This window comes from Drosophila yakuba, chromosome 3R (assembly GCF_016746365.2).
Source record: "Drosophila yakuba strain Tai18E2 chromosome 3R, Prin_Dyak_Tai18E2_2.1, whole genome shotgun sequence".
NCBI classification, from domain to species: Eukaryota; Metazoa; Arthropoda; class Insecta; order Diptera; family Drosophilidae; genus Drosophila; species Drosophila yakuba.
This window is the reverse complement of record NC_052530.2, coordinates 21,068,783-21,095,121: the sequence shown is the minus strand read 5'-3', so window position 1 is coordinate 21,095,121 and position 26,339 is coordinate 21,068,783. Positions and strand designations below refer to the sequence as shown.

The 26,339-nt window shown below is 45.1% G+C and overlaps 3 protein-coding genes across 14 annotated transcripts; 1 reads left to right on the top strand and 2 right to left on the bottom strand.

Moving 5' to 3' along the window:
- The first annotated feature begins 38 nt into the window (after positions 1–38).
- Positions 39–5,089, top strand: LOC6537776 (uncharacterized protein YdcI). Its single transcript, XM_002098281.4, has 11 exons — positions 39–431; positions 490–981; positions 1,035–1,466; positions 1,527–1,897; positions 1,950–2,232; positions 2,300–2,499; positions 2,555–2,744; positions 2,802–3,032; positions 4,295–4,427; positions 4,486–4,615; positions 4,679–5,089. The coding sequence occupies exons 1-11, from the start codon at positions 274–276 to the stop codon at positions 4,900–4,902; spliced, it is 2,844 nt and encodes a 947-aa protein (XP_002098317.2). The 5' UTR covers positions 39–273; the 3' UTR covers positions 4,903–5,089.
- On the bottom strand, positions 3,038–4,295 carry LOC6537777. The gene is made up of 2 exons (XM_002098282.3): positions 3,670–4,295; positions 3,038–3,619 (listed from the first exon to the last, which is right to left on the bottom strand). The coding sequence occupies exons 1-2, from the start codon at positions 4,236–4,238 to the stop codon at positions 3,100–3,102; spliced, it is 1,089 nt and encodes a 362-aa protein (XP_002098318.1). The 5' UTR covers positions 4,239–4,295; the 3' UTR covers positions 3,038–3,099.
- Positions 4,917–26,339, bottom strand: LOC6537775 (PH and SEC7 domain-containing protein). Of its 12 annotated transcripts, none has more exons than XR_006245222.1 (15): positions 25,607–26,339; positions 14,529–14,595; positions 14,373–14,426; positions 13,313–14,115; positions 12,128–13,246; positions 11,358–11,597; positions 9,897–10,957; positions 9,445–9,831; positions 9,223–9,386; positions 9,063–9,160; positions 8,716–8,991; positions 8,515–8,652; positions 6,751–8,454; positions 6,480–6,596; positions 4,917–6,402 (listed from the first exon to the last, which is right to left on the bottom strand). XR_006245222.1 is itself a non-coding variant. In XM_039375794.1 (14 exons), the coding sequence occupies exons 1-14, from the start codon at positions 25,742–25,744 to the stop codon at positions 6,911–6,913; spliced, it is 4,827 nt and encodes a 1,608-aa protein (XP_039231728.1). In that variant the 5' UTR covers positions 25,745–26,339; the 3' UTR covers positions 4,917–6,910. The 12 variants fall into 12 exon arrangements, 8 of the variants coding, with proteins under 8 accessions (XP_039231728.1, XP_039231729.1, XP_039231734.1 ...); XR_005561548.2 differs by having other exon boundaries at positions 8,240–8,454; XR_006245221.1 differs by having other exon boundaries at positions 6,480–8,454.

The window sequence follows — 26,339 nt, the reverse complement described above, 5'->3', positions numbered from 1 at the left end:
ACAGCTGATGCCGTCTATCGAATATTTACCAGTTTGCGCCAACAAGTGGGACACGCAAAATTGTTAGACTTCTCAGTGATTTGTTACCTTTTTTAAGAATATCAAATAAATTACTAATTAATACGTATATTGTGCTTATTAAACATACATTTAAGAAGAAATCAATCTAATGATAGCACCTTTGGGTGTAGGCAACTAGAAGGAAATTAAGATTAAAGTGGACCCCAGGCTTGTTATCTCAGTTTTACAGACCGGTTGGTACATATATTAAACATGTCCAAAAGACCTCGACGCGCTGTCGCCTCAAAAATACTGGTAATTGACTCCTCCGACTTAGATGAGGAAGTGAATCTTACGGAAAACGATGATTACAGGCCGCAGGAGACCAAGAGTCGCCGGATAGATCGCGCTGCAAATGCGCAGGCCGGCGTGTAAGTCGTAACCTTATTATCTCCTTGAGGAGAGTATATTTACCAGATATCCTTACAGGACCAAACGCCAACGGTGGCCCACATCCAAAAATGCAGCTGCTGAGGGACCAGCTCGCAAGAAAAAGCGGAGTGGCAAAGAAAAAGAGGACGAGAATGCTTGTCCCAATGAAACCAATCCGGAATCGGTAGCCCAGGATGCACATGCAACTACAAGCAAAAGGGATGAACCCGTAGCCCTTGAAAACAGTTCCGAGGCTCCGGCTCCCAAGAGAAAACGCGCCAGAAAGGATAAAGAGGACTTGAATGCTGCAGCCAGTGCGACCAATCCCGAGACGGAGGACGTTGTGTCCTCAACAGCAATGACACAACCAGACGGTATTGCAGCCAGCTCCAGCAGGGTGTCTTCCACTGGACGCAGCTCCTTCTGGGAGCGACGAAAGGTGTGGAACATCCACGAGCTTTTGGCCGAAACGGAGAACATACAACCGCAGGCAGCGCGAAATATTGTACAGCTCTTCGAAAATGAAAACACCATACCATTTATTTGCAGGTACGCCTATAACTTATATATTTGTCTTAGCATTAATAAATGTGTCATGGCAGGTACCGTCGAGATCTGGTGGATCACATGGCCCCTGATCGCCTCAGAGACATTCGGAATACGTACATAGAAATCGTCGATCTGCGGAAAAAAGCTGAGCATATTGTCGGTCAATTGGAGCGCGAAAACAGCATAAATGCGGAAATAAGAGAGGAACTGATGTGCGCCAAGACCAACGAAGAACTGGAGTTCCTATATGCACCTTACAAGCCAGCGAGTAAGGGCACTTTGGCGGAACGCGCCAAAGCTTTGGGCTTGGAGGAGTACGCCGAGCGTTTGCTGTACGGTTCAGCACCGAAGGTCAACCTTTCTGAAATTGTGGACCGCGGTAACGAGGCCTTGGCTACGGAGGCACTTGTGATGAGTGGAATCTGCAACATTATAATTCACAACATTAGCAAGAACACAAATGTTTTGGAGGAAATACGGAGATTGTAAGCTATTGTTTGTATATAAGTGTTTTTTAATTGAAATTTGTTGCTATATCTTTCTAGGCAAAATGTGCACCGGGTATTCCTCAAGTGCAGCAAGACCAAGGAGGCGACATCGTCTAAATCAAGTTCCTCCAGTAAAGCAAGCTCCAGTAAGGGATCTAGCGGCATTGCAGACAAAAAATTGGACAGCTCAAAGTTTGAGAATTATTTCAACTTCCAGGGTGATGTAAAAACTATAAAGCCACATCAAATGTTAGCCATCAATCGTGGGGAGAAGCACAAATTTCTTACTGTCAAGTTAGAAACGAACGATTACCTTAAACGAGATCTGATGCGCTTTATAACCGATCAGTACATGAACGAAGGCTTGCAATATCCTTTAAGAAGGGAGGTGTTCACGAAGTCTCTAGAGGAGTGCTACGCGAAGAAGTGTAAGAAATTGAATGTAGCCCAAATGATATGCTAATAAGTGTCTAATTACAGTGCAGCCTTTGATGTGCAGGCAGATTCGAGCCGATCTAAAAGAGAAGGCCCAAAAGGCAGCCATTGATACGTTTGCCAAGAACCTGAAGCAACTACTGTTGATGTCGCCCCTGAAAGGCGAACGCATTTTGGGCGTAGATCCTGGTTACACAAATGGATGCAAACTGGCGGTCATATCCGAGACTGCTGATGTGCTGGATACGGGTGTCATTTACCCTCATGGTGCCAGGTCAAACAAGCGGGCTGCTGAACAGAAATTGGTGCAGCTCCTTTCAGATCACAAGTATATATATTTTCAGCTAGATTTGCACAGCTGGTTATTAATACGTCCTTCTCGTGTGTTCATAAAGCTGCCGAATTATTGCCCTGGGCAATGGTACTGCCTGTCGCGAAACGGAGCACTGGCTAACCGATATGTTTCATGCCGGCGTTCTGGATGGCGGAAGCATTCGCTACAGCATCGTTAATGAGAATGGTGCATCTGTTTACTCCTGCAGCGATGTGGCCGCTAAGGAGTTTCCCGAAATGGATACAAACGAGAGGAGTGCAGGTTTGCCCTAACAGCAATTGAAATGAAGCACAATTATAAAATACAATTATTATAGTGTCAATAGCGCGTCGTTTGAACGATCCGTTGAGTGAATATGTTAAGATAGAGCCCCGACACCTGGGAGTTGGTATGTACCAGCACGATGTCTCCGAAAAGGTTTTGACAGAATCGCTGAAGGACGTTGTGTCCGAGTGCGTCAGTTATGTTGGCGTGGACCTCAACACAGCCAGTCTGAGTGTGCTCAAGTAAGTGTGTTCATTGGTGCAATAAGTGATATATTATTAATGTGATATATTATGTAGACACATTGCTGGTCTGTCGGAAAAGAAAGCGGAGAAGATCATTGAGTATAGGACGCAGAAGGGACCATTTAAAACCCGAAAGGATCTGCTCTCGGTGCGAACCATAGGTGAGAAATCGTTTGTCCAATGCGCCGGCTTTGTGCGCATCGAACCCCTAAGCGTTGGAGGTCGACTACAGAATCCTTTAGATTGCACATGGGTGCATCCGGAGAGCTATAAAGTTGTGGAAAGGTGAGTCCAAGTTCTAAGTGACTTTATTAACCAATAAATGATAGTGATAAGCAAATTATGGGACACTTTAATGCGCCTGTTCCGCTGAAAGTCTGGCCTTCTCATCCGCCGCCCTCACTAACAAGGAGGTGGAACTAGGTGTCACAACGTCACTGTCGTTTTGCTTGATGTTAGCAATGTTCTTTGGACAGTCATCATCGAAATTCTTAGGATTTGTTATATCTTCGCTGGTTTCCAGCTGACACCAGCATGGAAGGTACGGCTTCAAGGGATCCTTTTTGTCGCACCGCTTGCAGGTGCAGTTCTCCATGCCGGCGCTCATGAAAGTTTGGAAATCCATCTTCTGACATAAAAGTCCCAAATAGTCCTCGATAGAGTGCTCTTTCATTGGATCCATCAGTTCCGCCCACGTCTTTAATTTCACAATCACGCCAAAGAAATATGTGTTTAGATCCTTGATTATTTGCAACACCGAATCTAGATCTTTTAAGTATGAACTATCTAAAGACCGATCCAATCTGGATACACGTTTATCCAGCTCGTTTTTAGACTCACGCATGTCCAGATATAAATTGCTCAAATCGGTGCTGAAAAGTTAATCAAATTAGAAGTGACCATGGATTTTAAACAGACTTACTTGGACTGATTAACGATATTGTAGGCTCTCTGAAACTCGCAAAGGGCCCGCTCTTCGGTCATCCGGCTTAAGTACTCGGGATAAGTCTTGGTGCATCCCGTCGAGCCGGCCAAAATGCGATAACGCACTCCATGGTAACGCATCTCCTTAACCTTCTCGATCTGCAATGGCTTAGCCTGCTCCAGCTCATTCTTAAGGACCTTCATTTTCTGGTCAACAACTAGAGTTTGCTCGTGCACACACTGCTCGAGCTTGAAATCGTAGCGGGAGTAGATATTCTCACAATGCTTAAAGGTTGGCTTCAGCAAGTGGATGGGAATGGTCGATCCTCGGCACGGTGGCGGCAGTGGTCGCCGCTTGTACCGCTCCGGCGGATACTCCCAGCAAACTCCGAAGCGAGCTTGCTCCGGCACACTGAGCGGATTCTGCCAGCAGGGCTTATGCTTCGGCTTATCGTTGTGCCCGTAAAATGGTACCTTTCCACATGCAACATACCGAAACTTGGCGGGCGGCAGTTTTGGGGGATAGTGCCAGCGCTCCTCATGTTGTTGCTTCAGTTTGGCAATCATTGCAATTGAAAATTTGAATTGTAAAATCTAAAACGAAATACTTTTTGTGCTTTCAGTATTGTCGGAGAATGTGACTTAAAGCTGTCGGATGTGGGCAAGGCTGGCTTTATAGCGAGCATCAAGCAGTTTGCCGCGTCTCAGCCGAAACTCGATCGCATTGCCAAGCAACACAAGCTGCCCATGGAGCGGGTAAGTGCCATTTACCCTTTGCAAAGTTCAAATAATTTAGAATCCAATACTCTTTTAGGTGGAGTTTCTGTTGGTTGCACTGCAGCGCGAATTGCTTCAAGACTATCGAACAGATCTGGACAAGAGGCCACTCTTTAAACAGGGCCTCACGAGGCTGGATGATCTCAGTATAGGCGAAGTGATTACTGGCAAGTAGAAACTATGATACCCCTTGTCATACATACACTTATTCAAAGTATTCCGACATACAGGTGCCGTGACCAACGTAACCCAGTTTGGCGCCTTCGTGGACGTTGGGGTCGAGCGCGATGGCCTGATACACAACAGCAACATGAATGATGCACAGCTGAGTATTGGCGATCGCATTGTCGCATCGGTGGTAAAGGTGGATCTGCAGCGACGCCAGTTGGGATTGCGTTTGGAAAACATGCTGGTGGAGACGGATAGCTCGTTTACGTTCAAGACGGAGGATTAGACAAACTGCAGGGATTTAATGCTTTTGGAAGTATTTAATGATTCATATCGTAATTGTTTGGTTGCTCACACGAGCATTCATATATACTATATATAGTTCATATATATATACGTGTATATGCATAGTATAACGGCTTTCCTAAGTTTACTCAAAGCTTATCAGTAAGTAATAAATGTTCACATAAAAATCACCGTCTCCACGTTCGTCTTCTTGTTTCCCTTCTTGCCATAAGTTAGCAAGTTGTCTTAAATGAATTGTTATCGAAAGGGTATTGCTTTAGAAACTAAGTGATGCCCTCGTAAGCCAGTTAAAATGGTTGACTAAATAAATATACAATATGCATACATTTAGGCGCTTGGTTTCAGGCAAGTTGCTTTCACTTTCAGTTAGTTTGTATTTTCGAATTTATTGCCGTTTCAGTAGAATTGTTAAAAATTATTATAAACAATGTTATATAATCTGCATTTACATAATTACACAATACAATAATCATAATATATTCAAAAATATATGATGCTTTTAATTTTATTGTTTCCTCCTTCTTTCTTTACCCCGTAATCGATATTAATTTCATATTCTAGCTACATGGACATGTCGCGTAATCAACCGATAATTGTTTAAATAAATATATTAATCCGTACATAATATTGGAGTAAGTGTACCTACACAGATAATGTGATAATGTATCGCAAAAGACCAAAAACAAGTCGTACATGGTATGGTAGTAATTGCTTAGGTTGCTAATGCTAATGCGCTTGTCCTCTTTCTCATTTCGTTATTGTTACTGCCGATGTTCACCATCTTCTGGTTGTGTAGAGATATTGTTCATTAATTTATAATTTATTTTTATCATTTATAATGATAGCATAGGTAATGATGTAAGTATTGTTTATCAACTCTTGTAATAATAAGTCTATGTGTATAAGCAGTTTTCATTCGTTCATTTTCGTTCCTAAACAGCCGTCCAGCAGAATCTTTGGCCAAGCAAATGTGAACGATAATTCAAATTCGAAACGATTCGAATCGAATTGAATCGAAACTGTGTAGCTTTAAATCAGGTGAAACCGATCTCGAGTACCCCCAATTTGGGATAAATAGCATTATACATATGAAATCAAGTGCTCGAATTCGAGATAATCCTCTTGGTTGCCGATGTCTTCTGATGAACGACCTTCAAACGTAAAATTCTCCCTCGTTAATTATCGCGTTGGTAGTCTAATTGTCTCAAATGATCTCTTCCTCGCGGAAGAACCCGGATGGGGTTCAAGTAATTGAAAGTGCACGAATTCCGAATTTCTTCAGTGGCAGACACGGCACAGCCGCAACGCTTGAGTGTAAGTGGGTTTTGGGTGGTGGCGTGGCGTGAGTGGTGCTGAGTATGCGAGTGGGTGAGTGGTTCAGTGGTTCAGGTGTTCTGTGGATCTGATCTGTTTCGTGTTCCCGTCGCAGTCAGCGTGGCATTTTGGAGTATTCTATTCAAATTCGTTCAATCGCCTGCTTCTGTGGTGGGGAGAGAAAAGATAGTTACACGCATAAGTCGAATTTGCAGGTAGGTTCAATCTGGGCATGGCACTTACCGATAGCCAAGAGGCGGGGATTGTGATGTAGGTGTGTGTGTTGGTTGGTATGCGAGTTTTGAAATGATCGAAATCAAGAGCGAAATAAAACGTAATTATTTCTTTTTCTTCTCTTTTCTGCAAGTGTAGAACGATAAGCGAGGTTAGCAATCGTGATTGGAAATAAAAAACGGGGTGTCGGATGGTGGGAATTCGTTTAGGATCACACTAAGCCAAGCTAGACACTGAAGAGTTAGCAATAAACATTGAGTTTTGGCCTCGGCCTGCTCACATTTAAGAAGACAGGTGATCAGATCAGTACGGGTCAGAGCATTTACAAGGAGCACCTCTTGGAGCTTGGAGCGGATCACTAGCCTCTGAGTTGTGGTGCTTCGTGTACTGTGGCTGTGGCTGATGGCTGATGGCTAAATCTTGGCAAGAGACTAAGTTGTTTAAAGGCTTTTCGAATGGATCAAGTGCCGCCAGAGTGGGCAACAGCAGCAGAAGACATCGAACCATCTGTAAGATTGAAGAATTCTTCCATTTGGGTTTTGCTTTTCACTTTTCACTTGCATTTGGGTGGAACGTAGCAACGCATTTGAACGGGAAAACGGAATGGCAACGGGCAACGAGTGACGGCAACTGCTTTGGGTTCACCTAGGGATCGGGGTCACCAAATGTCGTCGGGTTAGCATGATTCATATATGGTACATCGGTGAGGTCACCAGCAAATTGTGAAGTGTGTGGGAGTGAGTGTGGGATGGCTTAATTGATTCCGTCTACTTTAATTGTATATCTATCTGTTGGATGTGTGCGGGTTTGTAAAACTGGTATAATCCTTTTTTTTTTGTTTTTGGGTGTGATTATGTTGTTTGCATGTATATTTTGAATGCCGCTAGCTTAGGTTTAAACGTAAACGTTTGCTACTAGTGAACCACATTTGTGTTTACTACAATTCTTTGTTTAATTTCGTTTCTAAATATATTTTTCGGTTTGTATACATTTAACGCCAAAACTTTGGATTGCTACTAGTGCTACAAAAAACTGCTTTCTATAGTTAACTATTCCAATCTTGACTTTAAATCGTTTGAAACGGTCGAGTGTTTGGGTTTCTAAATTCCTAATTATCAATTACGAATTGTTCATTGAGTTTTCACAGCATGTTGTGTGGTTGTGGTTGCTTCCAAAATAAAACCATTTTCACATAAGAACTAATTACATTAGGGGTCTTCGTCACCTAGTGGTTTTAATTGCCTACGCGCAACTCTTAAGTCTGAATTCAGTTATTGTTATACGTATCGTAGTTAAAACTATTCAAAATTAAAGCTTGTTTATGTAGGGATGTGGTAATTAGATGCCAGCAAAATGCCAAACAAAAAGAACACACACGAAATATATTTACACATAGAAAGGATTAGGGAAGAATAGTGGCAACAGAACAGGAATGCCAGCAACACAACAGAACACCGCAGCAAACTGAGTCCCAGAACAACTTGCGCCAGGCCAAATTGGTCGACACCGAGATCCTGTGCGGTCTGCGGAACGAACAACACAACAGTAAAGAAATATTGGAAAAGCAGCTCAACACAAAACAACAACGAAAGCGAAAGGAACAAAAAAACATATAGCGAAAGACAAGAACAGAATATAACGAATGGATCGGAGCGATCGCTTAAACCACACAAGCTGAGAAAACTCCCATTACGCGTCAGCCAATGTCCTGCTGCACATGGGCGGAGGACGAGGAGCTGCTGCCGCTGGGGCGTTGCTGCTGACTGTACCTGTTCGTTGGCTGTTGCTGCTGCTCCTTCTGCTGATCCTTCTGGTTAATACTTTGCGGCGTGGGTGGCGGGCAGGCAGTGGTGCCCACTGGGAATGTGTCGGCCTCTTCCTCGTGCGACGCTGGAGACGGCTGCTGCGCCTGCAGCTCCAACTGCTGCTGGTCAGCTAGCATCTTGGCGCTCAGGATGCTCACATAGGTGCGATAGCGACGAAGCTAAAGATAACAGGTTTTATAAGTTCAATTCATTAGAAAAGGGATGCCGTAATAGCTTACTTCATACTGCAAGTAGCTCTCCTTCTCCTTGTAGTTCTGCAGAGCCAAGCCCTTGCTGGGAATTGGACCCTTCTTGTGCTCGTTAAGCTCCTGATCTAATTGCGCCAACTGCACCTCGTGCGAATCCAACTGCTCCTTCTGTAAAACACGAGTAATAAGATTAGGGAGTTGTACATGTAGTGACTACCTTTTTGTACTCACCAGCAACAGCTTGGATTGTTTGCTGGGCAGGAGCGGACGCTGGAATCGCTTTTGACTGCCCACCCCGCCCTCGAGCGGAGGCGCTGATATAGCGGCGCACACGTAATTGATCGTCTCCACCCACGACTGCAGCTCCTTGGAGTCGCTAGTCTGGAACAGATACTCGGCCTGGTCGGCCGTCTGCAGCCGGAACACATGTTGCTTCTTGGTGTAGTCGTTGGCCTTGGTGGCCAGTGCGTGATGTATGCGTATTGCATTGTGCAGATTGTCGGACATCTGTTGATAAATTTTAAAGTTAAAAGTTGCTAGCTAATACAGTACCACACTAATGATGGGTCAATACTCACTTGACTTTTACGAAAACCGTGCTCATCCTTATGCAAATACAGCACAAGATCACGCAGCGTACAGTAGAACATCTTCCAGGATCGTTTGCCAAAGGGAGCTGCAAATATATGATAGTAAATTACACATCCTTTTCCTTCATTTTACTTTTATAAGTCTAACTTTTCTTAAAGCTGCTGTCATAGCAGCATTTACGCATCACATAGCCTTTTTTGTATTCCACAGCCGTGGCCAGTTCCGGGGGATCAAGGAAGGGATTGTGGCCCACATTGCCCAGGGCACTATTGTTGGCTCTTTGCTGCTGCAGATCACCAGCCTCTTCATCTCTGAAAGAATATGTCATCAGTAAAAGTTTAAGTTGATATGTTATATCTGGCCACTTACAGTGCCCATTCAAGCGGCTTGGTCTTAATGGCCTGGTAAAGCGACTTGAGCACATCCTTGGGAAAGTTCTCGCCATCGTTGAGATCTGCCAGGTTGTCGACGAATTCCGCACAGCTCATCTTGCGATTCATGTTCTGGCCGTGCAAGTCCGTATTTAGCAACATTATGGCACAGGTCAGCGTGTGCACGGCGTCCTGCGAGTTAAAGGTGCCAGGATTGCAGTCAAGGAAGCGCTTGGAAAAGTGCACCAGCACCCGTTCCCGTTCCTGCGTTTCGCCGGACAGCGAGAACTGCTGCAAGAACTCACGCAGCGCTTGGTCAAGTGACTTCTTCTCAAAGGTAAAATGCTTGAGATACTCATCGGCCACCGCTCGACTAAAGTCATTGCTGCAAGAAAAAGAGATTATTTAATATAGGTTTCTTAAAATATATATGTTTGGTTGCATTCTCACTTCTTGCTGAGGTGTCGCGACACATCGCTCTTCTTGAAACCGTCGAGGGAGTGCAGTCTTTTGGCCAGGCGTATGGCCGAGGGCAAGTCCACGGCCTTGGGCGAGTAATGGTAGGAGTGGAGGGACTCCACATCGCTGCCATCATCGGAGACTGGCGGCGAGGCGTCCCGCATACCGACGGTCATCGTGCCCAGCGGCTCGTCCGTCAGCGTGACCACATCCTCCTCGGAGCGGCCGTTTGTACAGTTGACGCTGCCGCCGCCGCTGCTGTTGCTGTCCAGTCCGCGCACTTGGATGACCACCTTGTGCTCGGACTGTTCCCTGTCTCGATCCCTATCCCGTTCCCTTTCTCTCTGCTGTTGCTGCTGGGCGCGCAACTGCTGCTTGAGCTGCTGGCGCTGCTGGGCGGCCGCGTCCGAGACGAGAATGGTTGAGTCCGAATCACTGGGATCGCTAAGTACCATGCCGCCTAGAATATCGCGAGAACTCAATAAATTATCGTCGTCTTGGTAGTCGGGACTAGATATATTCGAAATGGCCTCTGAGACGCTCTGATCGTTGTTGCCACCACCACCACCATTGTTTCCGGGCCCACCACCTGGGCAGCTAAGCAGGCCAGGAATCCCGCTGGGCGGATGCGCGACCTGGCCGCCCTGATCCCGCTGCTGCTGCTGTTGTTGCTGCACGGCGGCCATGGGACCATTGCTGCTGCTGCCCAGGCCCAGGGCGCCCTTGGAGCCCGACGAGGACATCACCGACGAGGAAACCGACGTGGGCGAGGCCGGACTGCCCACAGCCGAGTGCTGGGGCGACGAACTAATGGAACTTGAATGTGAATTTGAATGCGATTGCTGACCGTAGAGTTGCTGCTGCTGCTGTTGTTGCTGCTGCTGGTGCTGCTGCTGGAGTTGCTGCTGTTGCTGCAGATGTTGCTGGTGGAGCTGCTGTTGCTGCTGCTGGAATTGCTGCTCTTGCTGTTGCTGCTGTCGCTGGAGAGCCGCCAACTGGTGCGGCTGGAGAGGCGCATTATAGGTCCACACGATCCGATCGCGATCCGATGCCTATAGGATGTGCAACAAGCCAGAGATTAGTAATATGGAATTAACAAGGTTTTCTAAGTTATCGTTCATCGATTTATGCTCTATGGATTTTTTTTGTCAGATCTCGAATTTCCATTGCCGTTGCCCAATCTCTCTGTGGAGTCCTAAACAATTTTCCGAGTGCTGAAAGCGCGTTCGGTGTCTGTTCTGTGTGTGAGTGTCAGAAACTTAGGTGGTATGCATTTGGTTCGGGTGTTGTGGTGTTTGTACGTTGTGGATAAGCGTTTTGGTGTCGAAAGGTTCTCATCTTCTACATACAAAAGTTTTCCAAGCGCAGGCAAAAAATCAAAATCGGCAAAATCGAAACGAAATCAAAATCAAAAGTCACATTAATCAGCATGCCAACTATGCAAATGGCAACCTTTTTGCATAAAATATAGTTTAATTTGCTGCTGCAGTTCATCGTTCTTGTTGATGTTGCAGTCATGAGTGTTGCAGTTGCCGTTGCAGTTGCAGTTGCAGTTGTTGCTGGTTCGCCGGTGTTGCTGTTGCAGTTATTGTTGTCGCTGGAGTTGCTGCTGCTGCTGCGGTTGTCGGTCTGCTCGCCCTCGTTGTTGTTCGAGGCCAGTGACGAGTTGTTTACAATTACAGTGGCCATCGACTAGAAAGCTCACGGGGGACAATAAATTGCGCATATCAAATCGATTCGAGAAGAGTCAAAGTAGGAAACAGAGAAACAAGAAAACGAAAGAAGAAAGAAACGCGAAACAAGAGAGTAAGATAGACAGAGAGTTGTTTAGTAGTAAGTAAGTTAAGTTAGGTAGGCAAGTTCAAAGTAACAAGGTAACAAGTTAACAAGTGAGCAAGAAAAACAGTGGGTTTGGGTTTGGGTCTAGGTCTAGATGATTAGATGATTAGATGACATGAATGGTTTACAGAACAATGCAATGGCTAACACACACGCATACACATATACATATATGGTCAACAGACTACAGAAACCAGTTAACGAAAACCGAACTCTACATAAGCACTTTAAAACGGAGAGTGGGATAGTAAACTCATCAACTACGAGTGTCGAGTGTTCTGGGGGAGATCTGGCGGAAGGAAAATTCGACTGTTCGCTGTCTAGCTCTATCCGGCGGACTATCCTGCGTGGAGTGGTAGTGCCTAAGCGCGGCGACGCCTCACCTGCGAGTCCTCGGAGTCCTGACGCGTGTCCAGCAGCGTGTTCAGCGAGCTATTCACATCCTCATCAATGTCGATGGGTATCACGGCGGCGATGCCCTCGCGCTGGATCTGCTGCAAATGGTCCTCGGACTTGCTGGTGCGGAAACCGGCGGCATCACACTTCCGCACCACATGTCCGTTGTGCCGGCGCACCACCACAGCACCGGCGCCAGCGCCACTGCTCGACTCCGGAACGAGCGAACTGGGCTCCGGACTCGTGGGCACCGAGTTGGCTGTCTCCTTGTCGATCAGCGGCGTCGACAGCGAGATCGGAGAGGTTGGCACTGAGAAGGAGGTTTCATCTAGGCCCAGGCCGCCAGCCTCGCTCTTGACCGTGGTAGATGAAGATCCCGATCCGGAGCGTCCTGCACAGTCGACGGCATCGCGGTTGCGCTGCTGTTGGCGGGTGGCAGTGCGCTGTTTCAGCGCGCGCAATCGTTGCTTGGCTGAACCGGAGCCCAGAGAGTTGGTGGAATAATCCTCGTCGCCCGCATCGTTCTCCTCATCGTCGTAGGCATCATCATCATCGTCGTCGTCCACCAGGCACTGCCGATCACTGTCATCGTCGTCACCTCGCCCCACGCCGCTCTGATAGGTTTCGATATTGGTGATGTCGTAGTGAGTTTGATCCTCCTCGCGCTCCTCCTCAACCTCCTCCTGCTCCTCCAGCTCGTCCTCGTTTTGGTAGTATTCGTAGCGTTGCTGATTCTGCTGCTGGCGGTATCGTTGTTGCTGTTGGCGCTGCCGCTGCTGCTTGTTGTCCTCTTCCAGGACATACTCGGCCTCCTCGTCCGGCTCCAACTCCTCGCACATAAGCAGCGTATCGTTGGTCAGCGAATCCTTACGGTTGTAGCTGTTGTTGATGCTGTCCCGCTGCTGTTGCTGTTGGTAGGTTTGCTGCTGCTGCTGTTGCTTCTGCAGCAACTTCGCCTCGCGCTTCACGGAATCTGAGCTGGTGTTGGTGGGCGAGTCCACCGAGGAGGAGGACGTGGGCGAGGATTCACCAGAGGCACGCGGTGCTAGTGCGCCGTTGATACGCGGATTTACCAGACGACTGGGTGAATCGCGAAGGCTGTCCACCTGTAAAAAAAAATGGTTTATTTAGTTTTCGCCCTTATAGGTTTCAATGATTTATTGAACACATACCTTTTTGGCCTGGGCGGGAAGCGGGTTGCTGGTCTGCGGGGTCCGGGACAGATTGAGAATAAGGTCACCGGTCATCATGTAAGCCTCAAAGCGTGGCGCCTTCGCCGGCTGCGGTGGCGCCGAGTTCGGTTCCGGTTCCCGCTCCGGCTCTCTGTCCGCAAACCGCTGCCTGGTCACCGGACTGCCGCTGTAGCTGTTCGAGTGCTGCAGCGATTGCGGTGGCAGATGGGCGGTATGTCCGTTCCCGTTTCCGTTCGCCGCCTTTGTCGGAATCTGCGAGGGGCGTGGCCGCTTATTCTGCGGCGAATGGAGCACGGGCACGGGCTTGGGTACGGCACATTTGGTGAGCGCCTGTGGAATGCGTGAGGGGCGGAAGGTGGGCGAGGTGGCCTCCCCACCACCACCACCGCCGACACTACCAGTGGGCGATGTGAGACCCACTACGTTCGTGGTCGAGGTGGTGATGCTAGTCTCCACCACCTTGATCTTGGTGGAGCTGGCCGAGGAGTTTCGACTGTGGCTGTGCGTATGCGTGGCGGTGGTTGTGGTCGTGGTGGATCCACTCGCCAGCAGTGGCGACGAATTCTGGCGCAGCGAGGGCAAGTGCGTGGGCGACTTGTAGCGCAGTCCGCTCTGCGAGGGCGTGGTCGCCGCCCCCTTACCACCAGCGTTTGGCCGGTGATTCGGCGAGGAGTTGGTGCTGCTGCTGTGGTAGTCGTAGATGTTCGGCGACTCAATGTCCACATAGTGCGGACTCTGGGTGTTGGCCAGCTGCTCTTTGATTCGCGCCTTGAGCTTGGGATCTGAGGGGTAAGAGGGAATATTAGTTTTCAATTCTTGAAGTTCATTGTCTGAGATGCAAACCGATTTAACGTATATATAGTTTATTGCAAATAGAGAACCATTTAAGAGCCTTGAAAAAACCATGATGCTAAGCATGGTAATTAGAAAAGCAGTTTTGTTCAGTTCAGTTCAGTTTCGTTCGGTTCGGTTCGGTTTGGTTTGGAACAAGACCGGTACCGGTTTGCATCCTCGAGGAATGATATACATTTCCACCTACCTCGCTTCAGCTCCAAGGTCACCAGCTGTTCCGACAGGCGCAGGCATTTGAGAACTGTTCAAAAATATGTTTCGGTTAATTATTCACAGCTTTCTCCGACAGCATTCCATTATGCCCAGCCCAGCAGGCAATCGGCACTTGGCACTCAGCACTCACCTTCCTTCGTTGTGTAGCGATGGACATCCGTTCCGTTGACTTTGAGGATGACATCCCCGGCCTCAACCTGCGAAATGGAGAAGCAGAGTGACACATTTAGTAGGCAAATCACTGGCAATGCCCCCCGATTCTATTGACAACGCCAGAAAGCCAGAAAGCCTATTGATTTTCCTTCGGCTCGACTGACGACGGTGACTGGGCTTTGTTATTATTATTCGCATGTTGGGCTGTCGGCACTTGTAAACTATTTTTAATTTTCTTCTCGATGGAAATGTGGGAAATTGCGGGAGCTGACGGGCTGGGTGGGGAAACAGCATGAAATCACAACGTGGGACGACATTGGCGCCTTATTTACTTGCTGACGTAGGAACACACAAGCTGAAGAGCTTTTCGGTGTCCGTATCCGGGGTTGAGTGGTACGTGGAGGAACCTTCACCTCCGGCCAGCTCAGTCAGCCCAGCACTCATAGATTATTCAATAAATATGCTATGCTAGGCCCAGCTAGCAATGGGGATTTTGAGTTTGGATACGCGGCGAGGCGACACGCGTCTCCTGAATTCATGGCATGAATGCCGCATGCACAACAGGGAGCTCAAATTACTTTTGTACTATTATTGCATAATTAGTTCTGTTCCTCCATGGCCTTCCTGGCTTCTTGGCTGCGTCGGTTATTATTAATGCACAGGATGGTATATGTATATACACATATAAGTTGGCAGCCGGGATGTTGGGTGTGTGCTTCCTTCGGAGACACTTGACGCGAATTGCGGGCGGCTATTAAAACTAAAAGTCGCACTAATTTATGCTCTCACTATATCTCGCTCGGTGGAACTGCCAGGAAATCATCGTGGCTCTGCTAGAGAGAATTCTGCATTTGGCCAAGACGAGAGAGAGAGAGCGCGAGAGAGCCGGAAATGGGGGGAAAACTGGGCTAAGAGAGAGAGCCAACTTTGCAGCCAGAGAGTGAAAGAGTGGGAGAGTGTGAGTGGGTGCCACATATTGCTGCTGTTGCCGCGGGCGGCAATGCAATTCAATTAAGACTGTGCTTAAATTAATTGTGCCGCCCGAAAAATGTCGACAAACTGAGTTTACATAACATCCGTACAGGCCGCCACCCCGTGTTGGCAATTTCTAGGCGAAAATGAAAAGAAAGTCAAACCCGTAATGCAAATTTGATGTTTTCCCCCGTGGCAGCATCTGCATAACACGACAAAGGAACCACCAACCACTCTCCACTTTTGGCCACTTCGGAAACCTGGCAACGTGTTCGCCGCCTTTTGATAACAAGCCGCGATTAATGGCTTGCAGCGCCACGGCGACTCAGAGGTTCCCCAGATTCGATTAGGCACTTTAAAACAGCCAGCAGTCATCGGCAGATGCACAACCACACACACACACACACACACACACACACATAGTTGTGTACATCAAACAAAATTGCTTTTGCATTTCACTTTCACGCTCTGAAGGGGAGCAGCGAACGATAGCTGTAAGATATGCCTACAGTGGACCCCCTTTCAATGAAACTTTGGGAAAAACACACAAGTCTCCCCTAGAGAAATCACTTCTCATTTTCATCCGCCTTTTATGGTTTATATCATAATATAAAGAGATTTTTAAAGATAGCTTGATCTGTTTTAGCTAAGCTCCTCTGTAAACTGCTGCTGAGATAGTGGGCCCCCTGGGCACAAAGTTGTCGAGTCGAGCTAGTCAAGCAACCGACAACCAACTACCAACACACAACAACCAGCACCCAGCAGGCTGCACAGTTAAAAGTTAAATCAATCAGTTACACTCGACTGCCGCCCTGTCCTCCACCCGCAACCCCCCTCCTCCCCACTCACCCCTCAGCTACATCCGCACCCTTTGACCCCTGACTTGCATGTGACCCCTCTGCTTCTTCTTCTTCTTCTTCTTCTTCTGCTGCACCGCTGGCTGCTCAAATTGAAATTGGTTCGAATTGATTTGTTTTTACACCCAACGACACCAATGACGATTGGACAGAGCCTCTCCTGCATTTTCTACGACCCATCCAATCCATTCTGCTCCATTCGTATTTGGTCTGGTCGCCAGTCTTGTTTGTTATCCGCAATGTCATGCCCCTATTCCAAAGTGCAAAAGGCACAAAAAGTTGACTGGGCGCTGAAGATACGACCACAATAGGATGAGCTGCACTTTTGGGGAGACGAAAACAAGCCATCGCAGTGATTGATCCAATGAGATGATAGTAAAGTCACAAGGGATGGCCTTAAGTTGAAGTGCACTAACTGAAATCTGATTAAGGGGCTATCCTTTAGATACTTTCTTTACCCGAAGTATTTGCCATCTGTATATTGCAACACTTTCCTGTGGAAATGGGTTCGGGAAACCCCCAGGTGTCCGCGGTAATGGAACCCCATGTTTACTGCAAAACAAGTGTTAGTGGCATTTCCGAAGGGGAAGGCATTCGAACACGACACCTATGTAAATAGAGGGAGGCTTATCAGGAAATTTCCTAATTCCCCATAATCGGCTGTCAATGCATTTGGACTGATAAACCCCATACCAAATACCATTTCGTATTCACGTCACATTCGGCTTTCAATAATCGACTACTTGAGGCCACAATTAATGCCAAGTGAACCGTGGTTTGTTTTTTCGATTTTTCGGCGTTCTCCTTGTGTATGCTTTGATTTCGGTTCAATGACGCTTTATTGACACGAACTAAACCAATATCAATTAACAATAGCAACAACACGACGCCCACTTGGCTAGTTGTGTGTATCTGTATGTGGGTGGTGGCAAACAAGGCGATTGATTGATTGTATTAGCGACTACGACGACCTAGTCAAGTACGATGCCGTGCACTACCTTCACCGTTTTACGGTTACATACGGTTACAGTATCATCGGATGGTCTATGGACTCCAATTGCCGCAGAGTCGTTGACAGACTGCAGTAATGGGTACGGGTACGGTAAAGCCCACTAACCTCTTTTTCGCCGTAGCGCCCAGAACCGAGAAAATCAATGTTGGGGCAGGCAGAAGGTAAAGCCAGTCAGTCAGTCCGCTTGCCACGTGGGCGTCACAAGTGACGCACTCAACGGAAAAAATGTTGAGACCCGACCCGTGGCATGAGCCGTGGTGGAGGCAAGAGTGTGCGGTTGGAGCCAGACACTTGGAGCCCATGGCTCATGGCTCATGGCTCTCACTCAATCCGAAAGCCTGTTATTGGACTAATGATTTTGCCACTTCCCTGGCTATTTGCATTCTACACGGCTTCGTCTGGTCTTTGTTTACACGTTCTGTCCTTCAGCACGGCACTTATACCGTAGAAGGTACAAGGTATAGAGTCCCCATTGGACATCAATCACACCCCCCATTATATGCGAAACGGGGAATGGGAGCAGAAAGTTGGAAATTGCGCTAATTTGAGATTGTAATATAGATTATTCAGTGCAGAAACCAAACTATGAATAAGTAGATTGCGAAATTGAGCAATGTAATTTAGGGAATTAAATAAAATATTGGATTATGAAGGCCTTGTGTGCAGTACTCATTCCCCGAGCACCAATTAACCACCTTGAGTTATGGCTCCAAAGGGTTTCTTTTCCGGCTCAAGGGGCGACATATCTCTTATCATGTTTAACTAATAAACATCTGCAGAATGCCGCTGCTGGATAAAAGCAGATCAAATATATGCGAGCACACAACCAAACACTCGTTTGCTGTTTTATTTATTTTGACGACCTTGCGGCACACTCATTGTGGATGATTTCCTTTCATATTTGCACCAAATAAAGCGAGGGGGAGCAACAAATTAGCATGAATTGCTTTATTTCATTATCATGCTCCGGTGGGTGTTGTGTAATCGCGGGAATCGGAAGTCGAATGAATGCTTTCAGTGGCTCGAATGGTCTGAATGGCAATGGTGATGCTATCACTGCGCCGTTTAGCTAAATAATTCCGGTGATGGGAACAACTTGACGAACGATCCATTATGTCCATAAAGTGTGAACTTTATCAGAACTATGCCAATGGGCTCGACGACCGGAGATTGCGAATTGAGTGATTCACACCCAGTCACGAAAAAATGTATACATAGGCAATATATAAAGAGGTTTTTGGGAAAAAGCACTCTCATTCGGCAAGATTATGCCTTTTTCTATGTACTCTCTTTGGGTTTTTGGGGCAAGTTGTTTGCTTAATTTCTAACTGCCTAATTAAAAACCTTGCCATCTTAACGGGCACAAATTTCACTACATTTTTGGCCCCTTTTACGTGGTCCATATATCGCAAGCAAATGTAATTAGACTTTGGGTTAAAGTTTGCCAGCTATCCGAAAATTATGTTTAATAAGCAGGCTTTAATCCTGTTTTATGCCTGTTTAAGAATGGATACTTAAATCTTTTGCTAAGCTTTTTCTTCTATTCAATTTGCACTCGTTTAGTCTGGAGATTCAAGGTTTGAGCGTATCGATTGCATCACGAGTATTTTTATCTCAAGCTTAAATCAATGTTTAGCCATCTTTATTACCCCTATTTACTGTGTATTCCCTGCATTGTAAATATCCGAAAAATGTGCGCACTTTCTACGCCGGGAAATCGCAATGGACGGGATGTTTGTCTGAATCTCTGGCACTGTGGAATTCTCTAGCGAATATATGAGTGTTTGTGAATATGCGAGTGTGTGTGTGGATGCGGCTCGTGCGGGATTTGCATTTGTGCAAAACGCATAAAAATCAAACTGCAACAAGAACGAAAAGTAGAGACACCAACAACAAATGTTTTTCAAACAAAAAGTTAGTCTACATGTGTGTGTTTTATTGGGCTGCCAGTTACACTGAGAGAATCTAACCTATTAAGCATTGTAGGATTTCAATTTAAAGCATTTTGAGTAATAAATGTAAATGATAATGTGATAATGATAAATGGTAATGTTTTGGCTAAGAATTTTATCTAGTTTGGGATTTAGAACTTGAAGATATTTAAGTCTGAGTTTTAACCAACTAATTGTACTAACTTTTTTCCTGTTTAGGCATTTCGGTTTGGTTCTTTTTTAAACAATGTGCATAGGCAGGGTTTATTTTTGTTATTGATTTGCATTCGCCTTGGTAGCAGCATTTGCCCCACCAAAGTTTGCAAATGTGGGCCAGAAAGTCGCAAGAAGGGGGAGTAAATAGCCATCCGAAAGGGGGAAGGTATGTACGAAAAACGAGCCGGCTAATTGAGCATTTCAAACCAAAAAAAAAAAAAGGAAAGGAAAGGAAACAATGAGGTGAGGTGAGGTGAGACGATATGAGATGGGACAAGAAGTGCCGCCACTCCATTTGCAGGCAGACAGCCGGCAAGTGGCAGCACCATCAGATGCACATTCGGATGCACTGCACCCGCCCGAAATGGTCGTTGGCTACGTCGTTGCTGCGCTGCTGCTGTTGCTGCTGCATGTGCTGCTACTGCATTTGTTGCATCTTTGGCAATGCTTGGACGCACACACGAGTCAGCCAGCCAGCCAGCCAGCGAGCACACAAACAACGCCGAATATAAATGCTCGAGATTTAGCGCAAAGTTTACGGCTGCTACCGCTCGCCACTAAGCTTTCTACGGCACTTTTTGCATGCCTGAGTCTCAATCTGAATCTGAATCTGAATCTGAGTCAGCCACCGAGGAGGTGATGGCCAGTTGGCTAGCTTGTAGCTATGATTACTTTCAGAAGATTCTCTGTTCATAACTTGCACTAACCATATCAGATTTTCAGCAGTCGTAGTCCTTTTCCACATTCCTATTTTACCTTTTAAGACATCTCTACATATTTTCAATGCAATTGCCAGACTAGAACTGCCAAAAACAAACCACTAACCACTTAATTTAAGCGTAATTTCCAAATTACAATAATTTATGGGACTAATGTGCTTCATATGATGCATCAACAAATAAATAGTCATAAATTTTGAGGTGACTGAGCTTCAGTAAGCAAGTATATAATATAAGCCATATTTCAGTCACTTTAAATGATTCATTATTCCGCGGGTTTTCGGGCTGAAACCCTACACTTAAAGAGTATATTTTGTGATTACGTGTGTGGCATCTCTGAAGCAGCGGCTAGCTGAGTGCCTTATGCACTTATTGTTCTTATTATTTCTTTGACTGTTTTAGCCACTGCTACTGCTGTGCGCTGTGCCGTGGCGTGCAACGAACCGCAGCGACGGAGCGCACACAGAGTACTCCGGTGTGCACCTCAGGCCTCCATCTCCATCTCCACCTACTCCCCATCCCCATCCCCATTCCCCATCAAGTATCCACTCCATTTCCACCTCTCAGCAGCGGCAGCACTGGCACCACCCCCTACGAAGCTCCAGCTCAAGAAAAGCCGGGTCGCATGGAACTGAGTCGAGCCAAGCCAAACCGAGCCCGGCTATATTTAGTTGGGCTGGGCCGACTGCCTTCCGTCGAGCAGAAAGAGCAAAAAGCAGCAAGAAAACCAACTTAATAAACGCGTGCGCAATTTTCCTACTTTTGTAATTCAATTAAAGCGAGTTTACTCTACTTTTTTGCACTTTTGACTCCAAGTGAACCGATTGAGAGGGGGGTGAAATACTCGTATATGCATAAATAGGGCCAAGCTCGTAGATAAGCTGTTTGAATGCCCTGTATTATTAAGTGTATTTATATTTATTTTCACATTATCAATATTTGCTAAGAGGTTATATTTAAAGCTGAAGCATAGATATGAAATCCTATTTTAAAGTCTTTTAGTTTAAAGGTAAAGTAGCATCTCACAGTTGGTACTCAAAAAGTACCTTTTATCACTCAAGATATTTCCGTCTGATATGTTACAGATACAGTATCTTAAGTGTGGATCTCCGCAATCAGATATCTTCAGCTACGCGGTATAAACTCCAACTACCCTGTAAAAGGGCATTAAAGGCAGCAGTTGAAGCTGTAGCCCCATCTCTTGACATTTACTTCTATCTCGCAATTGTAATCGAGTGAATGCTTGTTGCTGGATTGTGCTTTTCAGAGCTTGAAGTTTGCCGACCTGCTCGACTCTTGTTCTTGTGTTTTCTTATTGTTGTTGTTGCTGTTGTATTCTTGAACGTGTCAATTGTCATTACCCACAATTTGCCAAAGAAGGAGAAAGATCGGGATCATAACAGCAAACACACTCGTTGCAAAGGGGGAAAAATCAATAAGTAGCTCAGAGCCAAGAGCTTCTTCTATTTCTTTTCCATTTTTTCTTTTTTTGTCTGCGACTTGTCGGTGGCAATTAATTTGTTACTCGCAGTGGGCGGAGCCACACAGCTACAAAGACAGCAACAACTACAACAACAATGGGAACAATGACAACAAAAGCGGCAACAGCGAAAAGTCGTTTGTCATTTCCAGTTAACGAGTAATTAAGCATAACGTTAGAATTTTGCAACAACGCCAGTCGAGAACAAAAGAAGCTACAAATTTCGAAGGAGGCGCAAGAAAAAAAAAATAGGGAACCTCAAAATGCCGTCGAGGTATACACAACTGATGTTCAAAAGGTTTTGTATTTTATTTTTGCCCGTTTGCGATTTTTTGTTTGCCCTAAAAACAGAGGAAATATTAAATTCTTTTCCTCGAACAGCTGGGCAAAAATTAATTTTGAGTGGCGAGCGAAGAGAGAGCAAATTACTTGGCACCCCAAAGATTAATGACTAAACGAATATAAATAATTTCTAAAAACATCAACAAGCAAGTTAGTTGTGTGTTTGCTATTTGATCATGTGTGTTCCCATTGTTTATTTTAGATAAGGGATATTATGGCTATGGTATTAACAAAGTTCAATAGTTCCATAGAAGAAAGTGTTTACATATAGTTTAAGATAGTGTCTTTATATTAGTCTTTAGTGTGTAATTCGTAGTTTAATGATGCTACTGACTACATACAACATGTTTATAAATCGATTAGATTACTTTGGCGCAATTAATGCACAATTTGCCACTCAGCCACCTCGGAATGCAGAGACTTTTGTCGTCTGGCGAGTGTGGAGTATACTTGATATATCGAGCTGAAGAAGTGGGAAAATAAACAAACGTGCGGCAAATGCATTCAGAAATGACAACAAACAGAGTGCAGCAGGGAAGTAGGGAGAAGAAAAGCCAGGCAAAGAAAATGGAAAAGCGAAGGCGAAGGCGACAAAAGACAACCGACGACACTCACATGCAACATACACACAATTTGTACACACCCAGTTGGGAAGAGCGTGTGTGCTTGTATTTTATGTGTGTACATGTGTTTGTGCATTCATTGAAAAATAAAATTATACCGCAACCAGAATGACGGCATATAAAAAGTAAAATTAATTGCATTCGAGGAGCCGACGCGTTGGTTACTCATTAGGTTTTATGTTTTCGAGGGAGCGGTCCTGAAAAAACAACTAATTACAGATGGTAAGCTGTGTAATTGAGAGTTATTTACATTTGGCGGTGTTAAGTTTAAAAATGATGCACAAAAACTGTGCATATGAAACTTAGAAGGAAACGCGGTGTGAAACCGACCCCCTAAACAAAACAATTTCTCATGAACTTGTGACTGAAAACATTTATATATTATTTTTCTATAAAAACGAAAAATAACTAATCAATTGAAACCACAAGGTTTGTCATGAAAAGTTTAAAAAAATTGTTATTCCATTGTTTTTGAACACCCCAAGTGCCAAGTGACTCCTGCACACCCACTTAATAAGCGGTGTGTGCAGAGACACATGTGTATATATGTATGTCTGCATGTATGTAGATAGAAGACAAGTCAAACAGCCCCAAACAAGCCGGGCAACAAAAATAACAACAAGTTGTAAGCGAAAGCGATAAGAAATTGAAAAAGTGCGTGCCGCTGCATCCAATATATACATACGTCCATATGTATTATGTATATATATAGATATGTGTACACGTCCATGTCAGTTCGTTGCCTCAAGAAAATTACCGCGATGCATTTGTGTTGCTTTTCATCATACCTGGGCCTGGGCGGCTTGTGTGGAATTACTTAATAATCTCGACAATTTAAAATTTAAAATTCCCAACGCGTTTTTTGCACTCTGCTTTCACGCATTTCGATTTGTTTTCTGTTGTTTTGTTTGTTCGGGACCAAGTTTTTTGTGTTTTTTGATGGTTTTTGGTGCTTTTGGTGGTCGGGCGCATAAATTTAACAACCAAAGCCGGATAATTCTGTTTGGGTTTTCGTGTAAATCGTTTTTTTTTTGTTGCCACGTCCGATAATTACAAAGTAAGTCTGAGCCTTTATGTGTGTGTGTTTGCATCGGCCCGAGTAAGTTTATTTATAAATTGTTGTCTTTGCATTGCTTTTTATAGCGCTGCATTTGCATTCTGTCGATTTGTTAACTTTGCGTTGCACCTCTTTCGAATTGCAGTTGCATGGGGAAATTAATAACAATTGAAATGGGCCCCACGTAAAGTCCATTCTTATCCAATATCCGCTGGCCGTCTTCAGCGAAGAATCATATTCTAAGAAATCCAAATTCGTAATAGCTACGAAAATGTGACTACTCTCTATGAATTCTTTACTGAATTAGATAAGATAATAGTTACGGATGGGATTTTTCAACAGAAATGCTATGAGTCTCTGATATCTTAATGAATAAATATGGAATATGTAAAAATAAAAAATTAACAAAACTCATTCTGCTGGTTATATCATGTGAATTCCAGCCATCACTTTATAGGTAATTCGATTAAATTGACAATAAATTGATCTCTTCAGGAACAGCAACAATTGAAGAGCAAACATATCGGCATTTTATTCAACAGAAAAACAATTTATTTGCCTTACTTTGTTCGCTGTATTTACCCGCTTTTGTTTTCTTTTGCACTCGGCTCTAAACATTCGAGATGCGCTGCGATGACAGTAAATAGTAAATGAAAGCAAAACAAGCCAGTAAATTGATACACTGCCTTTTGTGTGTGACTCCCCGCCCCTCAATGCGCCCCCCTCTTCCTTTCACCCTGCCACCCATCAATTAAAGCAACGATGACATCACGAGCGGCAAACAATGATGACACGCCAACGGAGGACTCTCATTTGCGCTTTTCTCGCTTTTTTTTTCTTATTTTTTTCGTTTTTTTTGCCGCTGTGCAAATTGAAATGCTTTCACATACGCCAGCAGACAGACAGCCATGGTCATCACCATAAAAAAAGAAGTGGAAAAGTGGAAGTGGAAAATATTCTTATCAGCAGTCGAGGGGCGAGTCGGTCGCTTTGCATACAATCCAACATCCAAAACTCAAGCCACCAGCTGCCATACAAATTGTACTTATCTAGGTATTATTCACGTACATAGTTCTAGTACATATGTATTTATACACTTTGCGTCAGATAAAACGTCATGAATAATTTGTTTTCCGTTTAAAAGCTTTTGCAACTGCAGTTGGTTGGTAGAAAATTCAAAGATATTAAAGCTATACTGAAATTATTCAATACCACTCTAATAAAACCTGCAAATACTTCCTGGAAATATGTCTTAACTAGAAACAGTCATGATTTCTATGAATATTGTCATGTTCGAAATAATTTAACTGGACCCCAGCAATTTCTATTTAAAGATCTTTGATAAGTAAACCAATATATTTTGAACAAGTCTATTTTCCTTTATGGATTTTTTCTAATGTTTTAATGTTTTCTGAATCTACATAATTTATATCGAATATAAATCGCTATAATTTTGAACCCAGCTGTATTGTATTCATGGGAAACTAAACTAAAAGATCCATACATATATCATTTCCTAAGAGAACTCAAGGCCACTGGGCGTGTTTGCCTTGACGAGGTTTTACTGTAGTCGAAAACGAAGCGTTGCCAAAAGTGAGGCCAGCAGGGAGCTGTTGCTTCTGCTTCTTCGCTGGCTGCTTCCAATGCCCGGTGGTTGATGAAGTCATAGATAGGTGGGGGTCACCAGTGGGTGGATGTGAGGGGGTGGTGTGAGGACTTCTCCTGTCCCAGACGGGAATGGAATGACACACACCGCACAACCGCATACACAAAGGCACACAGAGGAGGAGTTGCACTGGTGTATTGGGTGTATAGCTGTAGGTGTAGGTGTATTTGCTACACTTACCGCTCCGCAATCGGCTGCCGGCGAATTCTCGACGATGTCGTAGATGACATGTGGCGGTCCGGTGGTTCCGAGTAGCGAAAACCCGAAACCGGAATGCTGCTCGCTGCGCCGCAGCACCACTTTCAGTTCCTCGCTCATTTTGGGTCCTTCGGCGTCCTGCTGCCGATCGGTTTTCACTCTTTTCTCTGTGTTTTTGTTTGGTTGGTTGGCTGGTTTGGCGGGGTGGGTGGTTGCTTGACCCCTGGGCGTGATTAATCCTTGGGCGACGGGCACTTTTCTTAGTCGCTTTAATTAATTCTCGCTGTTTTGGGCTTGGCCAACTTCATTTGCACACTCTCATTTTATTTCCACTCTTTCCACTTCACAACATGCACACACAAACACACGCTGGCATACACGCACTCACAGCTCACACACACACGCACTCACGGATTACGATTCGAAAAAAAGAACGAAACTCCTTGGCGAATTTGTTTAAACATTAAACATTATTGCATTTGCTGCTCTTCTGCTTCTTCTACGCTCGCTTTCTTTCCACGCAATTCTTCGTTCCACGCAAACGAAACTTGTTTAATTCGCCCGTCTTCTTCTCGCTTCGTTTCTTTATGTCGCTTTTGTCCGACTGTTTCGCCGCCGCTTTGCGGGTCGCGGGGGGTTTTAGCCGCACATTTTTTGGCGAATGTGGATGCCCAGATATCGCAGATTGTACTAAAAGATTGTAATTTGTAAATTG